This window comes from Malus domestica, chromosome 06 (assembly GCF_042453785.1).
Source record: "Malus domestica chromosome 06, GDT2T_hap1".
Taxonomy (NCBI): domain Eukaryota; kingdom Viridiplantae; phylum Streptophyta; class Magnoliopsida; order Rosales; family Rosaceae; genus Malus; species Malus domestica.
In genome coordinates, this window is record NC_091666.1 from 3,579,165 (window position 1) to 3,600,363 (window position 21,199).

Sequence of the window (21,199 nt, forward strand, 5' to 3'; positions counted from 1 at the left end):
TTTTTTTTCTCTTTGACGTTTAAAATGACTCTACTTTTCTGAGATTTATTGCCCCATTATCTTCATTTATGTTCACTTTTTGTTTTTGTTTTTTTATTTTTTTTTTCTCATATACAAGATAGATAAGCATCTTTTTTTTTTTATAATTTTTTTAAGATAAAGAAGCAGTTTTTCTTGAATATTCTGCCAACATTTTTTTGTTTTTATTTTTCTTAACGTTTTATTATTTTCTTAAAAGAAGCATTATTATCCTTATTTCTTTTTGTGTGTTCTACCCAAATATTACTAACTCTCATATATATGCACTTACTTAAGATTCTAAACGTCTGATCTCTACTACATTTGTTTCTTCCTATAGAATTATATCATCTAAATCATTGTGTGGCGGTTTCCTTCATTTATAATGGAAAACGTTTTCTCCATTCAATTAGCTAATTATATGTCTAATTTTTAGCATGCAAATGAAAGTCATTATCAAATTCATTATTGCATAGTAAAGAGATGAAAATCATTTTTATAGCCGTATCTCAGTTATATTCAGCCATTATGAGAATTGTTAATGCAATATTCTTTGATAGGGTAAATCACTAAAATGGTCCCTAAGATTTGCATAACTCATCACTTTGGTCTCTGAGATTCCAAATTGGTAAAAGTGGTCCTTGAGATTGTCCACCATCCATCATTTTGGTCATTCTGTTAAAAACTCTGTTAAGTGTCCCGGAGTTCTTGGCCGGAAGTTTGGGCAATTTTCAAAGCTTCGCAACTCAATCGTTTCTTAACCAAATTCGACCCATAATATATCAAAATGAAGATAGGAAAGTGTAGAATAAGATTATACCTCCCTGAGATTGTCCACCATCCATCATTTTGGTCCTTCTGTTAAAAACTCCGTTAAGTATCCCGGAGTTCTTGGCCGAAAGTTTGGGCAATTTTCAAAGTTCCGTAACTCAATCGTTTCCTAACCAAATTCGATCCATAATATATCAAAATGAAGATAGGAAAGTGTAGAATAAGATTATACCTATTTCTAAGCCCAATGGTTACCAGAGATTGCTGGAAAATAGCCTCAAAGTTGACTTGTCCGAGTGAAAACTTGAAAACTCACCGGAAACTGGGTAAAGGTTAAACGTTCATAACTTCTTCAATACCTAACGAAATCAAGTGATTCAAAAATGAAAATCATACTTCTCGATGAGACAAAGAGAATGGTACCTTTTTTATGGCTAACTCGCCATGGTTTGGCCGGAAAACGGCTCGAAAGTGGCTATCTTGGTCTCGAGTCAGACACTTTCAAGCCATTTTTCAGCCAAACCACGGCTAGTTAGCTGTTTAAAAAGGTACCATTCTCTTCATCTCATTGAGAAGTATGATTTTTGTTTTTGAATCACTTGATTTCGTTAAGTATTGAAGAAGTTATGAACGTTTAAAATTTACACAGTTTCCAGCGAGTTTTCAAGTTTTCACTCGGACCAGTCAACTTTGAGGCTATTTTCTAGCAATCTCTGGAAACCATTGGGCTTCGAAATAGGTATAATCGTATTCTACACTTTCCTATCTTCATTTTGATATATTATGAGTCGAATTTGGTTAAGAAACAAATGAGTTACGAATCTTTGAAAATTGCCTAAACTTCCGGCCAAGAGCTCCGAGACACTTAACGAAGTTTTTAACGGAATGACCAAAATGATGGATGGTGGACAATCTCAGGGACCACCTTTATCGATTTGGAATCTTAGGGACCAAAGTGATGGGTTATGCAAATCTCAGGGACTATTTTGGCGATATGGCTTCCCTTGTTCTGTGAATAATCTTTTCTTTCCTACAAACCCCACCTAGTTGAAAAGAATCTTATTGTCCTTTCCTCTCCTTATCTTTGTGTTCTTTCAAGTGCTATTATAATTTTCACTTCTTATATGCCAAGGAAAGAATTGAATTATTCACCCAACCTAAGTATTGCTAGTATACGCTTACAAAGATAAACGGTTGTTATATCCTGTAGAGTAGGGCGGCATAATCTGCTACACTGAGACATTGTCTCAAAGGAGCGAAATCTACTTTTAAGGACAATGAACTTACACGTCTCAACCTAAAATCTTGTTCTAATTAAGTATCGACGAAGAACATCTTTTATCTATCAATACTTAATTATCTTGTTTTGTTTATTTTAATTGTTATTGAGGCATCCACATTGCCAATATTTCCAACAATCTTAAGAGTAAATTTTTTATTGCTACTTAGAATACTGCTACAACCGTTCCTAGGTCACACATGATTTCATGATAAAATTTTGAACGACGAAATTGATGAAATGCAAAGCTGAGAGTAAGAATCATCTTTGTATATTGAAAAGAGTATGAATAATATTACAAGCTATTTGTAAAAGAAGTAAGAGAAACGGCAGACCTTGAAACCTTGAAAAAATAAAGAGTAAAAACAATAGTATTTATATACATGGCTGCATTTGAAACCTAGAAGAATATTCTTCTTGCTCATCCTTATCTTTGCACAGCTGTCTAAGCCTTGCTGTCAATGTACCATTGAGATGGTTCTAGGTGACTGTTGGGTGTGTTGATCAATTGGACATGTGTCTTGGCAAGGTGTAGCACCACGGGCTCTGTTCACTGGACTATGGTTAATATCCCCCCTCAAGCTAAGCTGCGGGGATTGACTAGTTAGCTTGGAACTAAGCAGCTTGAAACGAGTTTTGGGCAAGCTTTTAGTGAATATATCAGCGAGCTGATTGTGAAAAGTGACATATGATATAGCAACTAACTTGTTGATGACCAATTCACGAATGTAATGATAGTCGATCTCGATATGCTTCGTTCTTGCGTGAAAAATAGGATTGGCAGCAAGGGCAAAAGCACTTTGATTGTCACATAAGAGTAGTGGGGGATTATGGAGATAGAAGCGAAGGTCATGGAGAAGGTAGCAAATCCATGATACTTCAGCAGCTGTTTGGGCTAGAGAACGATGCTCACTTTCCGTGGAAGACCGAGCAACGGTTGGTTGCTTCTTGGCACTCCATGAAATGAGATTATTTCCAAAGAATATGTAAAAGCCAGATGTAGAACGTCGATGAATGGGACAACCGGCCCAATCGGTGTCCGAAAAAGCAGTAATATTTGTAGAGCCTTTGGTGAGAATAAGTCCATGATCTGGTGTCCCTTTGAGATAGCGAAGAATCCGCTTAACGGCTGTGAAATGAGTTGTCCTGGGATTTTGAAGATGTTGACAAACTTGATTGACAGAAAAGGCAATGTCAAGCCTTGTCCATGTAAGGTATTGCAAAGCACCAACCAATGATTTGTACATGGTAGGATCTTGAAGCAATTCACCATCGTAGGGAGCAAGTTTGGAAGCAGATAAAGGTGATGCACATGGTTCGAATCAAGCATGTTGGCTTTTGTTAGGAGGTCCTAAACATACTTGGTTTGACATAAGAAGAGCGTATCGGCTGTTTGATGTGCTTGAATGCCAAGAAAAAAATGCAGTGGGCCAAGATTTTTCATAGCAAACTGAGTACTGAGCGTGTTGATCAAAGATTCACAATGAGAAGAAGAGTTTCCTGTGATCAGAATATCATCAACATAAACAAGTATACAAGTGAGTAAGTGATCAACCTTGACAAAGAGAGAGGGATCTGCTATAGATGAACGGAATCCAAGAGCTAGAAGACGACGATAGAGTTCCTCATACCAAGCTCGCGGAGCTTGTTTGAGACCATATAGAGACTTGTGAAGTTTGCACACAAAATGAGGTTTATGAGGGTCAATAAAACCTTGAGGTTGTGCCATGTACACATCTTTATGAAGTGTACCATGAAGGAAGGCATTGGAGACGTCCAATTGAGTAATCACCCAATTAAACTGGACAGCAAGTGATAAAATGAGTCTGATAGTTGTTGGTTTAGCTACCAGACTGAATGTTTCATGGTAGTCAATACCATGTTGTTGAAGAAACCCTTTAGCAACAAGGCGTGCTTTGTATCGATCCAAACTGCCATCGGCCTTGTATTTGACTCGATACACCTATTTAGATCCAATAATGTTGTGAGAATGAGGTGGTGGGACAAGCATCCAGGTGCGTGTAGACTTGAGCGCTTTGATTTCTGCAGCCATCGCTGCTTGCCAATGAGGATCCGAATAAGCTTGTTTGAAGGTGGAGGGAGTAGGTATTTGGAGAGTAGTGGATAAGGCACTAGAAAAGGGATGGCAAGTAGATAAAATTTTGGGCTTATATATACCAGACTTGGAATGGGTTTGCATGGGATGAAGGTTGGTAGTGGTTGGTGGAAAAGTGAGAGATGGTGGGTCAGGTGAAATATGAAGCGGTAAGGAAATGTTTTGATCAGTGGAATGGGTAGTGGGTCTGGAAGGAGATTGAGGAGAAGTGGAGCCACGGGTTGTATTTTGTGGTGATGTGGGTGAAGATGAAGGTGAAAAGGTTATATTTGGCATGGGAGTGAGTGATGTTTGGTTGGGATTTGTGATAAGGGGGCTGTGAGGAGGTGAATATGATATTGGTGGGGACGAATGTGAGGGTAATAAGGTTGTGGTTGATGGCATATGAGGTGAAGGGTGGGGAGGATCAGGTAAAAAAGAAGGCAATTGTTGTATGTGGGATTCTTGAACAGGTGGTGGAGAGGAATGTAATTGTTGAAATGGAAAGTTGTCTTCATCAAATGTTACATTTCCCATATCCAATAAATACACATTTTTTACTTCGAAAAGCAAACTTGTGTTTGGAGTAGGGTCTTAGCCATGGATAACAAGTGTAACCATACACCTTTAAGAATGAATAGTCAGGTTGGCAATGAAATATTTTTTGAAGTGGTGATACAAATTTAAGAGAAGAAGATGGTGTTCTATTGATAAGATACACCGAAGTTTGTACCACTTTTACCCAATATTGGAGAGGAAGATTTGATTGAGCAAATAGAGTTCTAGTCTCAATAATCTGCCTATGCTTCCTCTCCGCTAAACCGTTTTTCTCAGGTGTGTGTGGGCAACAAAATTGTTGTGTTATTCCATGAGATGTGAGAAAGGACTTAAAAGCATTGCTTGTATATTCCCCCCCCCCCCCCCATTATCACATCGAATAGCTTTGATCGTTTGATCAAATTGATTTTCAACTTGTAGTTTAAAATTCTGAAAAGCGTTAAAGGCATCAGATTTTAATTTTAATTTTAAAGGATATAGCCAACAAAATCGAGACCAATCATCAATGAAAATAATGTAATACTTGAAACCAGAAACCGAAGAGAGATGAGCTGGACCCCAAATATTAGTGTGGATTAATTGTAGACGAGAAGTTGAATTACATTGAGCTCTTGAAAAAGGTAACCTAGACTGCTTCCCTAAGGGACAACTATTACAAAAGGAGAGATCTTTAATGCTGCCAACAAGAGCAATATTTGAGGAGGAGACAATCCGTTGAAAAACTTGAAGGTTAGGGTGCCCGAGGCGCTTGTGCCAGAGATTTGGTGTTGCCTTGATGCTGAAACAAGTAGAAGAGGAAGACATTTTCGAGAAAGGAATTTTATAGAGGCTATCTTCAGTAGGGCCTTGAAAAAGGGTTTTCCATGTGACCGTGTCCTTAATGATGCAAGAAAATGGGGTGAGTATCAAACAATAATTATTGTCATTGGTAAATTGATAAATGGACAACAAATTATGAGTAGCTTGGGGTGTGTGAAGGATATTGTTAAATAGAAATTGGGAAGAAGGAGTGTAGAAGTAGGATTTACCAGAGTGCTCAATGTCAAGAGACTAACCATTTGCTACATTAACTTTGTCTACTCCTGTGTAGTCTGAGTGAATTGACAGATTTGAAAGGTCATTGGTAATATGATGTGTGGCCCCAGAGTCAGCATACCAGGTAGATATGGAGGGAGAAACTTGATTCATGGAGGAGTAGGACGCGGATGGAGAAAATGATTGAGGCTGGTAATAGGTTGGGGAAGGTGTAGCAAGTTTTGATGGTGGAGGGAAATCGTGAAAGCCCTGGTTTGGACGATTGCGGCATCTAGCAGTAGTATGGCCATGGGTATTGCAGAATGTACAAAAAGGTCAGTTGGTGTTGTTGCGGAAGAAGTTGTGGGAATTGTTGGAAAAGTTGGGTCGATTGAAGCGATTTGGGTTAAAGGTGGAGTTTTTGTTGGGCTTGAAAGGGGAAAAACGGGACTGAGAGTTGATGTTAAAAGGCTTGGAAGGTGCAGTGGTGTGGAAAGCTTGAAATGAGGGCTCTTGGAGGTTGGCAGTGCAACTCTCAATAGCTAGCTCTTCACTGAGCAAGAGGCCTTGAAGTTCTTCAGGAGTTACAGGTTCTGAATGAACCCTAATCGAAGTAGCAAAGGCATTGTAGTCACTAGGAAGGCCATTGAGGATATGTGCTACAAAATCAAGGTCATCAAGTGGAGCACTAGCTGCAGCAAGGGCATCAGCGGTCTGCTTAACAAGCTGAAGATAGTCGAACACAGAGAGGGCTCATTTCTTCAAATTTTGAAGCTTAGCTTTGAGCTGTAGCAAGTGGGATCTACTAATACCACCAAAACGGTTCTCCAAGTTGATCAATAGAGTACGCGCAGTGGTTGATCCAACGGTGTAAGGGAGAACTGCTTCAGAGAGGCTAGCATTTATCCAAATCTTACAGGTGCGGTCTTTCTTTATCCATTGGGCATAAGCAAGGTTTGGAATTGTGGATTTTGTACCAGAAGCATCAGGGAGAAATTGTGGGGGGGCAAGGCTCTGTTCCATCAATTAGGCCTAACATATCATAGTTCTCGAAAATAAGGATGAAAAGCTCTTTCCACACAAGATAGTTAACACGTGTAAGTTTGGCAGGCATGAGGGAGGCAATATGTTGAGGAGCAATTGGGGGCGTGTATGACTGGGTTTGATGGGAAAGATCAAATGAGGAAGCATCAGAAAAGGGGTTAGTCATGTCTTGAATCGTTGAAGAGGCCATGGGTTAGAAGGAGAGAGAACAATGTAACAACCGTTAGGTATTAATGGCTCTGGATACCATGATGAAATGCAAAGCTGAGAGTAAGAATCATCTTCGTATATTGAAAAGAGTATGAATAATATTACAAGCTATTTGTAAGAGAAGTAAGAGAAACGGCAGACCTTGAAACCTTGAAAAAATAAAGAGTGAAAACAATAGTATTTATATACATGGCTGCATTTGAAACCCTAGAAGAATATTCTTCTTGCTCATCCTTATCTTTGCATAGTTGTCCAAGCCTTGCTGTCAATGTACCGTTGAGATGGTTCTAGGTGACTGTTGGGTGTGTTGATCAATTGGACAGGTGTCTTGGCAAGGTGTAGCACCATGGGTTTTGTTCACTGGACTATGGTTAATAGAAATGTTGTCAATGATATGTTCTTGTATTTTAGAAATGTCATATTACACCGATAAACAAATGAGAAAAAAATTAAGAGTTACGACAATAAACAAGAATTGAGAAAATCTTTTGTCAAAGGTGGAAAGTGAATTTAAAATATGCCTTAATAAAAGTAGGGAATTGTTATTGGCACTCCAAAAATTTCATTCTACACTTCAAACTTTCTACATTTGGAAAGAAAAATACACTTGTGAGGAGTATATAATGAGATTTTTGGAGTGCCAATAATACTTCCCTAAAAGTATAGCAAGTTGTATTTAACAAGAGGAATTACATTAAGTTGTTGGGTCATGGGGCACTCAATGGCCCATTGTAGCCCGCTATTGAACTAAGGTCATCTCCAACTGAAGGCTGACCAGAGGGCTCGTTTTAGCCTTTTGGCCCTCCAAGATATTAATATTTTAATGAATAGTATATGGCTATATTTGTCTCCATCTCCAACTGAGGGCCAAAGGGCTATAGGGCCAAACATAATTTATTATTCAAAATTACAACTTAAATTCAAATCCAACAGCTAAGTGAAGTTAGCATGATGTCAACTAGCCATTAGTAGCTAACATCATGCTGACGTCAGTTAGCCATTGGATTTTATTTTTTTATTTTTTTTGCTATAAATATGGTGGATATTGGGTTATAATTCACACAACTTTGAATTCAATCCCTTTCCATTCAAGTTTGCAATGAATTCCAACTTTGGATCTTCTTCGGATTCCAACTGGGGGTCTTTATCCAATTCCAAATTGGAAGAAAAATGGGCGCAAATGAGGTGAGAAAATGAGGAGTCTGATGAAGAAGTTCAAGTAAAGTGCAACAAATAAAACAGAGCAGCAACCATGGCTGCGGCCATGGTGTGTCAGACAACTGAGGAACAACCTTAATAGGGTGGCTTTGTTGCTGGTCGCTCTTACAAACCATAAAACAGAACAATGACGCATGCCAATATGATGAACAACTACTTCAACCCCAACTCGGTGTACACAAAAAAGGATTTCAGACGTCACTTTCGGATGAGGCTTCATGTCTTCGAGCATTTACTTCGTGATGTCCAGCAAGTCAATCCATACTTTCGACAAAAGTGGGACAAAGCAGGCCGCCCTGGTTTCTCACCTCATCAGAAGGTTACTGTTGCACTCCGAATAATGACTTATAGCTCCCCAACTAATTCAATAGATGAAACCCATGGTATGTTTGAGTTTACATGCCTTGATACTTTTGAACAATTCTGTAACACAATTGTTCAGGTTTACAAAGACGAGTACCTCAGCGAGCCAAATCAAGAAGATCTAAATCGACTCCTTCACAAAGCTGAAGACCGTGGGTTTCTGGGCATGATAAGGTCATTAGACTGCAAGCATTGGGATTGGAAGAACTATCCCACCGGATGGCAAAGAGGTTTTAGCGAAAAGTCAAGAAAGCCAACTGTTATGTTAAAGGCAGTTGCCTCATATGACACATGGATCTGACATGCCTTCTTTGGAGTCCCTGGATCCCAAAATAACATTACAGTTTTTAGGCGTTCACCCCTCTTTAATCGCCTGACGGAAGGTAAAGCACCTCAACTTGACTACTACATCAATGACCGTCAATACAATATGGGGTTTTACTTGGTAGATGACATCTACCCAAAGTGGGCGACACTTGTCCAAGCAATTCCCAACCCTAGGAATGACGCGGAAAAGTTGTTTACCTTACACCAAGAGGCATATCGGAAATATGTTAAGAAAGCTTTCGGTATTCTACAAGTACGGTGGAAGATCATTACCGAATTTGCAAGAGGGTGGAGTCGAGAAATTTTGGACTCCATCATGATTTCTTTCATCATATTACACAATATGATAGTGGAGGAAGAGCGAGATGGGTATATTGATGGAGAGTCTGATGATGACCAAGAAGATCCAAATAGGTCAAGAATGGCTCGTTCAAAAATATATGATGGGCCTAATTTGCCTTTCAATCTAAGAACTGGTAGTATCTCTATAAATGAATACATGAGGCGCTATATGATGATACGTGCTCGTGCCACAAACAAGTACCTACTGTGGAGCCAAAAATAATCACAAGGCGACACGTGGATTTTTGGGTAAAAGAGGACAAAAATACCCTTGAGGCATACCAAGATTCCTACGCGCGAGCAGCGGACAATCATCCGTCAATCAAGTTAAAAGTGTCCAAAATAGGTAACAAATTCAAAGATATTCTCATCCATCTTCATCTTAGGTAATTATTTTATAACCTACATAACATTCCATTTAAGTGGAGGTTAATTGGCTAATTAATGGATTAATTCCTGATTAATCCATTAATCACCAATTAAATTATCCATTACACCCCAAAAATAACCTAGGGTCGGCCACTCTTTCTTCCAAAGAGGGCTAGTCATATTCTATAAATAGAACTCTATTTTCTCTAAAAAGTGGGTTCCAACACTCTTGCAAGACTCCCAAAAAGCTCTCTAAACACTTTTCTATCTAAATTCTAACTTTGGCATCAGAGGTTCTTCGGCCAAAGCCCCGCATTCATCGTAGGCGCGTGAGGCTTTTGGCCTTAACCAAAGGTGTTAGTTGTTTTATAGGTGCAATTTTGTCCAAGATCATGGAGGAAGAAATTTGCATCCACAAATTGGTGCTTTCAATGAGAGAAGAAATCCACACTTATAGAAGACTCTCGCATAAAAAAAAAAATTAGAAAATTCCACGAGTGAAAATTCCAATATCCAAGAAATGGGACCACGGCGATCCACGAGGCTAAATGAGACAATAAGTGGAGCGGCACCACCACCACCAGTTTCCACCATGGGAACCACCATGGTGGCGAGGTCCATGGTGCATTCACCACGGCCCAAGCCGTGCCATCCGAGGTGGCTTACGTCATTAAGGCCACTGCCTAAGCTTCACTCTCACATGCATCATGCACCGAACAACCCACTCTCATGGCCCAGCTTACTCCCTCCGAGCAGCCCACTCATGTGGCCCAGCCTGTTCCTGCCAAGCAGCCCACTTCCGTGGCCCAGCCTGCTCCTGCTGAGCAGCCCACTTCTGTGGCCCCGCCTATTCCAGCCGAGCAGCCCACTCTCATGGCCCAGCATGCTCCTACCGAGCAGCCCACTCCCGTGGCCCAACCTACTCCCGCCAAGCAGCCCACTCTTATAGCCCAACCTACTTCTGTGGCCCAGTCTGCTCCCATGGCCTTCCAAGTAACTCGAATCGATTAAAGATTAGTTCAACCATCCCGGCTCTAAATTTTCAGATCGACGATCGAACATAGAGCATTTTCACCACATTTTTCTACGAATTTGACATTTTCCAACTTAAATCTCACACCCGGAGTCTACCACACTTCCACTGCTCAAGGAGATGCATTCCTTCTAAGCTATTCCAACATAAATAGAGAACAACACTTATCTCGACAAGTCATAGAGTTGACGAGCACCCTCACACAGCAGACGACTTTAGTGAACCAGCTCTTGCAACGTACCCTAAACGAGGTGTCCCGAAGTAGGATAAAGGCAGACAAAGAACCTTTCCAGCAGTGTCCCAGTAAGTAGCCACTCGACCAGCCACGAACCAAGCGTTCGGGCAATGTACACTTCTGATTGGGCCCCGAGATAGCGTATACTCCCGTTTTAGCACACAGATGAGCGTGCACTCTCGACTAGGCCCACAGACGAGCATACTTTCATGGTTGGGGTCACACTCAAATAGTCAACATGAGCAACCTTCCAAGCGAAGTGTTTATTCGCAACTAAGCCCTTAAAGAGCATCATCCACCTTGCATTGAAGTAGACAGCACAACGGACGGAGAGAAGCAGTCACTCAATCCGGCTCAAGTTCAACAGGCAGCCTGCAAAGAACTCGCTCACCTACTAGGAACACACCACATGCACCACATCCATGGCATCCATGGCATAGACGAGCCAAACACATGGAAGAGCAGCCTAGACTAGCAAGTCACGGCTGGGGCAGCCGGGAGCTCCGCTACCTCGAACAAAGGCAAATTCAGGAAGAAGTAGAGAGACTCTTGACCAAGCAATTGTGCAATTTCCAACACAACGAGGTCACCGACGAGGCACTACGACAGAACATAACCAACATAAGCAGGTCACCCTTCACGGACGAGATCGAGCACGCAGAGCCTTCACACGAATTCAGCATGCCACATTTCACATCTTTCAAAGGGGATGAAGACCCGGAGAGACACTTAAAGCACTACCTAAGTGCAATGATCCTCTATCGAAACAACGATGATCTCATGTGCAAGATATTCACCACCACTCTACAAGGCAAGACGCAAGATTGGTTCTACATCCTGCTGCCACAATCCATCCGGAGTTTCGACGAACTTTCTTTGGTTTTCACCAAAGAATATTCATCCTATCACTTGATAAAAAAGAAGTCCGGCCATTTGTTCAATGTCAAGAAGAACCCAAATGAGTCACTTCGCGACTATATAAAGAGGTTCAAAGTAGAGAAGGCAAGGATAGTTGAATGCAACGACTCGATAGCTAGAGTAGCCTTCCAAAAAGGACTTTTAGCAGACCATCTGCTATTCGAAAAATTGATCATGAAAGAAGGTTTAACTCTGACAGACTCTTTCACTCTGGCAGAGAAGCATGCACTTTGGGACGAGGCTCGCCAATGCACATTTAAGGACTTGAAGAAGTATCTGACATTACCTCCCTACTATCCAAACCGAAAACAGCGGATGACTTATTCGCATGTTTGACGGTATGTAAAGCAGCAATAAGTTTTATCATCATGTGAGAAGAGCTGGGGGCCCGACTACCTGTATTCTACAGTTCAAAAGCTCTCATCGATGCTATTAGAAATTTAAAAGCTAATTTAGTGATAGTTGTTGTAACCTGAAAGCTCAAGTTTTACCTTCAAATGCATGCAGTCATCATTATGACGCATTATTTCATCGAATCCAGACATGCGACGATAAAGGTGTAGACCCTGGCGGATGTGAAGTTTTCTGAACAACACAACAACTCGGCCCAAAAGACACGCCAAGGGCAGACGAACACTGGAAGGAACATTCAGAAGCAAGTTTTTTCCTCGTCGTCCCAAAAGATTCTACATAAGAGCAACATATACCGGCAGTTGAGCACTACCTCCTGCTGCGCGTCAAATGGCCCTAACCGACCCTTGCTCCATTATTCAGCTATAGAGTGGCCCAATACCGGAAGTTGAGCATCTCCTGCTACATGTAATATGGCCGCAGCTCCATGGCTCCCTACCGCGCCTTCACACCTAGCCTTGACAACACAACAAAGCGGCCCAACGATGCCCCGAAGGCAGCCGAGCACACTGCTCCCTCAATGGAGATTTTTGGCATTTACATGTCGATGACGCATCTAACTACAATGGCTCGCGAGCAGCCGTGGTTCTTGTCACCCCAGACGGCTCAATGCTCGAGCAGGTGATCACTCTAAGCTTCAAAACATCTAACAACGAAGCAGAGTACGAGGCCCTACTGGCAGGCCTCCGAATGGCAAAAGACTTGGTGGTGAAGAAGCTCGCAATTCATTCTGATTCCCAGCTAATCACCAGCCAGACTACTGGGGAGTACACGGCAAAACATCCGAGGATGGCGTAATACTTAGAGAAAGTACGCAAGCAGCTTGAGGCATTTCAGACTTACACTCTCACTCAAGTTCCTTAGGTAGACAACGCCCATGTAGACGTACTAGTTGGCCTAGGCTCTGCCCTCGATCACCAACTCAAAACACTATATTCCGGTGGAATATCTTAACAAGCTAAGCATAGAGACGGAGCCAGCAGCCTAAATGTCACAACATTCTCATCCAAAGATCCCACACCGAACCACATCTCCGCTGCCTAACGTCTCTTGACAATTTGAAAGTTTTAAGCTCAATCCACAAAGGCGTTTATGAAAACCACTTTAGAAGTCGATCCCTAACACAAAAAACTCTTACCACAAGCTACTATTAACCTATTATGCACCAAGATGCTAAGGAGTTAGTACAAAACTGCAATCGCTGCCAACGCTACAAGCCAATACCAGCACTGCTTGCCAGCGAGCTACACCCGCAGATGAGTCATTGACTGTTCATGCAATGGGCAATCGACCTGGTATGACCTATGTTGCCTGCTACTGGGGGCAGAGGCATGATGATCGTGGCAACCAACTATTTCACCAAATGGGTAGAAGCAGAGCCCATGATTATCACGATTCAGACGAACATAGAACGCTTCATATGGAGGAACATCATTTGCCGATTTGGCATCCCTCAGTCCATCGTCACCCATAACGGCCCACAATTCATGGACAGAGATTTGAAGAAGTTCTTCCATGAATATGGCATTAAGCAGCACATGTCCATGCCGAGATATCCTCAAAGCAATGGGCAGGTCGAAGCATCTAACAAAATGATCCTCAACTACCTCAAGAAATCCCTCACGAACAGGAAGGAAAAATGGCCAGATAAACTCCCCGGATGTCTGTGAGCATATCGCACCACCAAAGATGAGCAACCAGTGAGATTTCTTTCTCTTTCGCATTTGGTTCGGAAGCAATCATTCGTCCCAATGTCATCAAGCTAAGTATCACCGCTCTACTACCAAGCATTGAGCAGAACAGTAAGGAGATGGTCACAAGCTTATATCTGGCAAACGAGAAGCACAAGCAGACCAGCACCTGCATTGTAGCCTACCAGCAGCAGTTCCTCTCCAACTATAACAAAAGGGCTAAGATCCGGTAATTCTAGCCCGAATATCTAGTCTTAAGACAAGCTTTCATCACTACCCGAGGAGAAGGCTCTAAAAAGATGGATCCCATATGGGAAGATCCGTACAAGATCAACAGAGTAGGCAGCAAGAGTAATTACACCATCGTCACCATGAAACGACAAAAGGATCGAAAAGTAGTGGAACGCCTATAATCTGAGGAAGTATCATGTGTGACCTCCCGCTACATCAAAGCCAAAGACTCAAGCAGCTCGATGGGCACCACCTCACAAGCCGATGACTATCTAGTTGTTATGCAATTCCTACCTTACAGCTAAGTTCTCGTTCGTTTCACTTATTTTCCAATGAGGAATTCAGAGGTAATCACAACTTGGCTCGGTTGCATGCTTACAACAACTTATCACTCCTGCACTTCAAAAAAAGACTACGCCCTTCTTAGGGACTCATCGCAGGAATTACACCCCATCCCGAGGGACAACCATGCTCTCCAGTGCGAGAGGGTAAACTAATTGCTCTTCAGTGCAAGAGGGTAAATCAATTCCCCGACACCCATATGGGTCAGCTCTCCAAGACTAGAGGATAAACTTTACACTCCGAATATCCATACGTGGATGAGCTTGGCTGCCCTAGTATAACTAGATGCATGATGGTTTGCGCCAGGATTCCTAGAAGTAGCCACAATGGTCTTTTTCAAGGCTTAGCTAACTGAAGGATTTTAGGTCTCTTGGGCTAATCTATGGGGAACCGGGCCCTAAGGACGGAGGGGGCACATTACGCAATACACCCTACAGACAACTGCCATAGAACCCTAAAGCTGCTACTGAGTGCACTAAGGTAGCCTACGGTTTCTGAAAGACTACCTATGGCTTGCCCTTCGAGCAGTAAAACCACGCTAAATTTATACAGCCACACATTCTTGTGAAAGGTTAAACAAGCTAACGTGCATATACGAAGTTTTATCCACTGCCGACATGCTACGTGGTTGATAAATTTCACCTCTACCAAGCGCAGAACAACCTACACCAAGTCCTAAATTGTTGTGATACTTGCTACGTAACCTACGGAATTAGAGAAAGCCAAGGTTAACAGCCTAGTAGTGACGCAGACTTGTCTGCTTCTGTAAGTAAGGCATCCGGTTGCCAGCCCTATGGCTAATAACTTTGCAAAGCTCTACACCAACACCTAAGGCTGCATTAGTTACGCGAGTCTGTCTGCTTATAAAAAAGTAGCACGTCTGCCATTGGACTATAAAGTTTAAAGGTTAGGGCATGAACAAAAGAAGTGAAGATGAAGAAAAACAAAGGAAGCATGTTTATAAACAATTAGCAAAGGCCGAAGGAGTTCAAGCAAAACAAGAGTTACAAGGAAAAACAAAGAAAATCTTAAAGGTTACCTAGAGGACTACACTTTAGCAGCCTAAACATCCCATGACTATTTAGTCGCCATACATTCAGCAGCCGCGACGCTCTTAGCAGCAGCATTATCCAGCGCTTCATCCCCAGTTGCCCCAGCTTGGGCACCAACTTCCCTAACTACTTCACCAGTGGAAGCGTCAAAAGTAAAAGCAAGCAGGACTTCCGAAGAAATAGATAAGGTCTCGAAACCTCGAGCCCATCCTTTTCACCATTCGGTTGCTTATTCTCCTCAAGTAGACCAACAAGGACACGCTGCAGCTCATCCACTTCCTTCTTCAAACTTTCGTTAATCTTCAGTACATCTTGAAGTTCCAATACTTGGTGTTCAAGCCTATCGACTATTCTTTTGAAGTGGATCACTTGATTATAAGTAGCAATCAACTCTTCATCATTTACATAAGCAGTGAAACAAAACTCAGAAATTGTAAACTCAAGATCTTGAATCTAAGGTATGTAACATCTAATCTTCTTCTTTGCACTTTCATACTTAACTTGGATCGTGTCAAGCCTAGTCTTCAAGTTAACGATCTCTTGGCAAGCGGTCTCAAGCTGCAGAGAAGTGGGGGCAAAAATATTAGACCCCTTCAAAGCAACAACTCATAATCCAACCTCTTGATCTCCTCAGCCGAGGAATAAGCTTCAGTTGCCATAGTCTTCGCCACCTCCTTAGCAACCTTGCTATATATGCATCATAGAAAGCAGAGTGGTCCTTCTATATTGGGTCGTATGCTTCGCAAAGGAACTTGGGCAAACAGCTTTTCTAATGCCATCAACAAACTTGGCACAAACGTCCATGTCTTCAAGTAGATCTGGTTTTAAAAGCACATGGATCTCAGCAGCCACCCCAGAAGCAGGCTTAGTGGATTTCTCACAGCTGTCCACGCGAGCAGTCTTTTCTTTCCCAGCAGGCGAGTCAGTCTATGCAGCAGAGGGAGTGGACCTTAGCGCCACTTTAGCAACATAGTCCACCTTATCGCTCTTCATAATAGCAAGCCCCTCCAAAGGTGAACCAGACTTACCTCTCAACGGGCGTCTTGGTATAGACATCGGTACTGGGGGCACGACAAGACCTCTACGCTGAGCAATCTTATCAGCAATCGTACTCACTATTCTCGATGGCAGGTGACATATGCTCAGATCTAGCAGCTTCATTTTTCTTCCTATTGGAAGAAGTCATGCCAATCATAGACCTTTCGGCAGCAGGCGAACCTTCACGAGCAGTGGAAGAAGTCTTCAGTTTTCTTTTAACCAACATCTCATAAGCAGGAGGGGAATATCTCTTCTTTCTACTTTCATTCATAGTAAGCTCAATGGCAGCGATTAGATGAGCCAATGCATCCGCCTTAATCCTCTTTACCTCATCTTTCGGGGACAACCTACCTTTCTCTTGACAAAGATGACTAAGCAGCTAAAGACATTCACTGTACTTAGCAGATGAGCTCAACCCAGCATTCTAGTAGGCAGGAGGCCTGCATGCCCAACATTCCAGCAACCCATGAGCTTCCACGACTTCCTCATTTCTCTTAGTTGCTAGCCTAGTCCGAGTCAGGTCCAAGAGCCCAAAGGACATGAGCCATACGACTCACCTAGCACTACACCCTAGCGCCACAATTTGCGGCCCCAGCCGCACAAGCTGCCCTTGGCTCTAGCCAAGCCAAGCTACTCAAGGCCCATACCGAGCCAACTCCTGGCCCCTGCCAGCCAACGTGCTGCACCACCTCGACGACTGCCCCGCGACAGCACTATCCAAGAAAAGACAAGAAAAAGTAAATTTTTCTTATATTGGTGCGGCACGGAGAAGACGAAGAAATCAACGAAAGACGATCATTTGCACGGGCAAGATGTAGAAGATTCTTAGATGAGGGGGAACAAATATCTTCTAAGCTCTCTCTCTCTCTTGTAGGGTAGAGTAAATCGCTCTCCAAAGTTGATTTAATAACCCACTTAAGGTGGACTTAAATAAACTTTGAGAGAAATTTATTTCCCTTTCCTAGAAGGATCTAATTTCCTATTACAGAAGGAATTTACATCAAAAAACGAAGCAATCCTTTGTTTCATAAAGCAAGAAGATCTCTACACCTGTTTCCCTTTCCTGCGAGCAACCCAACAAGTGTGGGGGCATTTGTGGAGCCAAAAATAATCATAAGGCGACACGTGGATTTTTGGGTAAAAGAGGACAAAAATACCCTTGAGGCACACCTGAATTCCTACGCGCGAGCAGCGGAAAATCATACGTCAATCAAGTTAAAAGTGTCCAAAATAGGTAACAAATTCAAAGATATTCTCATCCATCCTCATCTTAGGTAATTATTTTATAACCTACATAACATTCCATTTAAGTGGAGGTTAATTGGCTAATTAATGGATTAATTCCTAATTAATCCATTAATCACCAATTAAATCATCCATTACACCCCCAAAAATAACCTAGTGCCGGCCACTCTTTCTTCCAAAGAGGGCCGGTCATGCTCTATAAATAGGACTCCATTTTCTTAAAAAAGTGGGTTCCAACACTCTTGCAAGACTCCCAAAAAGCTCTCTAAACACTTTTCTCTCTAAATTCTAACTTTGGCATCGGAGCTTCTTTGGCCAAAGCCCCCCCCCCCCCGGTAATTCACCGTGGGCGCGTGAGGCTTTTAGCCTTAACCAAATGTGTTAGTTGTTTTGTAGGTGCAATTTTTTCCAAGATCAAGGAAGAAGAAATTTGCATCCACACCTACAACATGATCTTGTTGCACATCTTTGGGCCAAAAAAAGCATGGAGTAGGCGTTTAAGTTTTATGTTGTTAAATGTTTGTAAAAATGTTGTTTAAGTTTCATGTTGTTAAATGTTTTTTTTTATGTTGTATAATTTTTATGTTAGTTAATGTTATTTAATGTTGTTTCATATTGTTTAATGTTGTTTAATGTTACTTAATTTAATTTAATGTTGTATAATGGCTTAGGAAGTTATAGGAAAAAAAATAGAATTTAAAAAAATATATGAAACAAATTTTGTAAAATAGAAGTTATAGGAAAAAAAATAGAATTAAAAAAAAAATATGAGCCAAATTTTATAAAATAGAAGTTATAGGAAAAAAAAATAGAATTTAAGAAAAATATGAAACAAATTTTGTGAAATAGACGTTATAGGAAAAAATGGAATTTAAAAAAAAAATATGAAACAAATTTTGTAAAATAGAAGTTATAGAAAAAAAATAGAATTTTTAAAAAAAATATGAAACAAACTTTGTGAAATAGAAGTTATAGGAGAAAATGGAATTTAAAAAAATATATGAAACAAATTTTGTAAAATAGAAGTTATAGAAAAAAAATAGAATTTAAAAAAAATATGAAACAAATTTTGTAAAATAGAAGTTATAGGAAGTTATAGAAAAAAATAGAATTTATAATAAAAAAATTGTAAATAAAAAAATTAAATAAAACTGTAAAAAAATAACGGCTAGCTTATGTCAGTTAGCCGTTAGATTCAAATTTTTGTTTAATCATTCTTGTCGGTTATATTCTACTGGATTGCTGGAATTTCTAGCCAACCCCTGGCTGGCTGGCTGGCTGCATGTGGACATCCTAGCCCTTTGGCCCTTTCAGATTTTGTGGGGCCCACGAGCCTTCAGGCCTAACCTTCGGTTGGAGACGGTTTTCAGGCTATTTTTGACCCTCTGGACCCTTTGGTTGGAGATGGTCTAATGTATTGTGTTTGAGCTATTGTAAACAGAGGGTTTACAAAAGAGGGCTGGTATAATTGTGAATTCCCCTAGATTTGTGGGGGTGTTCATCGTGAACAAGTTTTACATAATAAAACTAATTTATTGACACTTCATATGTGGTGATTATCCGTTATACTGTGTCCATATATAATTAGTTTGATCTCTATTCTTTATGAATGCACTAATAATTTTATTATTAAGCAATGAGCAAGGTACGACAAGCGAGTTACTACTGAAGGTTTTATATCTTTTGGTTAAGTACTATTTTTAAAGCTGGTACAATGATGCAAGTAGTTCACTTCTTAAAATTGGATTACGTTCATTATACTGAGGAATCTAATTAACTGCAGGACTAAAAGTAGCACTCGACTAATATATCAATTATCTCTCTCTTTTGTCCGACCCCCATAATGGAGGTTTTCACCCTTTATAGAGGCCCTTAGTGAACCCCTCAGCCTTGGGTCCTTTTCACCAGATATTTAATGCGCCACCCTTCGTAGACTAGCTTACTGACACCTTTTATTTGTGAAAAGGGGAATACAAACATGAGCGGATACAATCACTAAACTAAAATTTAAATTGATTCAAGTACAATAAAACTCATGACTTTGGTGAATTTCTTCTGAATATATGTTCTGCACTTAATTCCCATCTCTGCAAGTATTTTGTTATCGGATTAACGGGAGAGGGAGGATTTGAACGTGAAACATGTTCCGACATTGAAAAGAGAGAGACCACGGGAATGCGAAGCTGTTCGGAATCAAGTTAAGCTTGCAGGTCGTAGGCATACGTAGTTGTCGACTACAATGCAACTTAGACCCCCTTTTCTGTATCTATTTTTCATCAGTGAGTCATGGAAATAGACATTGAATGTAAACAAACTGGTTACACAGAATCTAACACTAGAACCTTATCGATGCAATTATGGAGAATATGGAAGTAAGGACATGAAGAAATATAACTACAAAACTAAGGACATTCATTGATATTGTTTAACCAAAATCCAAGCATTCCAAACAATCCAAACTAAAACATTGCATCAGGTATCCAAATGATAAAGTCAATTAGTGAAGTTAAAAGCGGTTGTACTTTCGGTAAAACTTAATTTTGGAGGACCTTAGTGAAGTTAACTAGGGACGGTCTGACTTTATAATAGTAGAGATCTTATATTCGGCCATTGCCGCCTCGGTGTTCTTACTCTGGTAAGGAGCACCATTAGTATGACTATGTTGGTAAAACAATCTTGCTCATTTAAATCTGAAAGAAAGAAGTGAAAGACACAGGTAATGGGTTCCAGTTATGGTATATAGGAATGCTTCTGCACATGACATTACAACGCAAATTACATGCCTCGCAAAGTACTCACAGGACAGAAGCACCAAAAACCAGGATAAAGGAATAGGAACAAGCAAGGGACCCTGAAAGTATAAATCAGTCTCTTCAAATGTGCGCAGCAATTTGGCATCCTAGCCTGTCGGATATAGATTTATAACGGGGTTAACTAGACGAATAGCAACAAAAACATTTGATGGCATGGCACAAGATTCAGATATGTTAACCATATATATTTCTCTTTCTCATGAAACAGGAGATGCTTCGGGAAAGTTTTTGGTGTACATAACTGCATGCTATAAAAGGTTTTCCAAAATAAAGCCTAGACGAGTTTTCCAACAACTGCATACAGAGGAGAGGAAAATGAAATTTACGTTGAATGTTTGTACTTTATAGTCAGCATCGTCTTGGCAAAGTAATCAAGTAACTTGTCCAGTATTCTTACTTGTAGATGTTTTGACCAAAAGGTTCTTTGGAAGCTTTATCAGTTGGGCCTGCAGAAGATAGGTGCAGATGCTGGTGATAGAAATTTCCACCACCGTGGTGGAGGCGAGAATCGATGCTCGCCGCATTCCGATTTCCTTACAAGAAGATGATTTCAATTCTTGTATGGCTGAAATCAGGAAAAAC

General features: G+C 40.9%; 1 protein-coding gene across 1 annotated transcript; it reads left to right on the top strand.

Moving 5' to 3' along the window:
- The first annotated feature begins 8,334 nt into the window (after positions 1-8,334).
- On the top strand, positions 8,335-8,871 carry LOC139197195 (uncharacterized). Its single transcript, XM_070823987.1, has one exon. The coding sequence runs from the start codon at positions 8,335-8,337 to the stop codon at positions 8,869-8,871; it is 537 nt and encodes a 178-aa protein (XP_070680088.1).
- Positions 8,872-21,199: the final 12,328 nt, after the last annotated feature.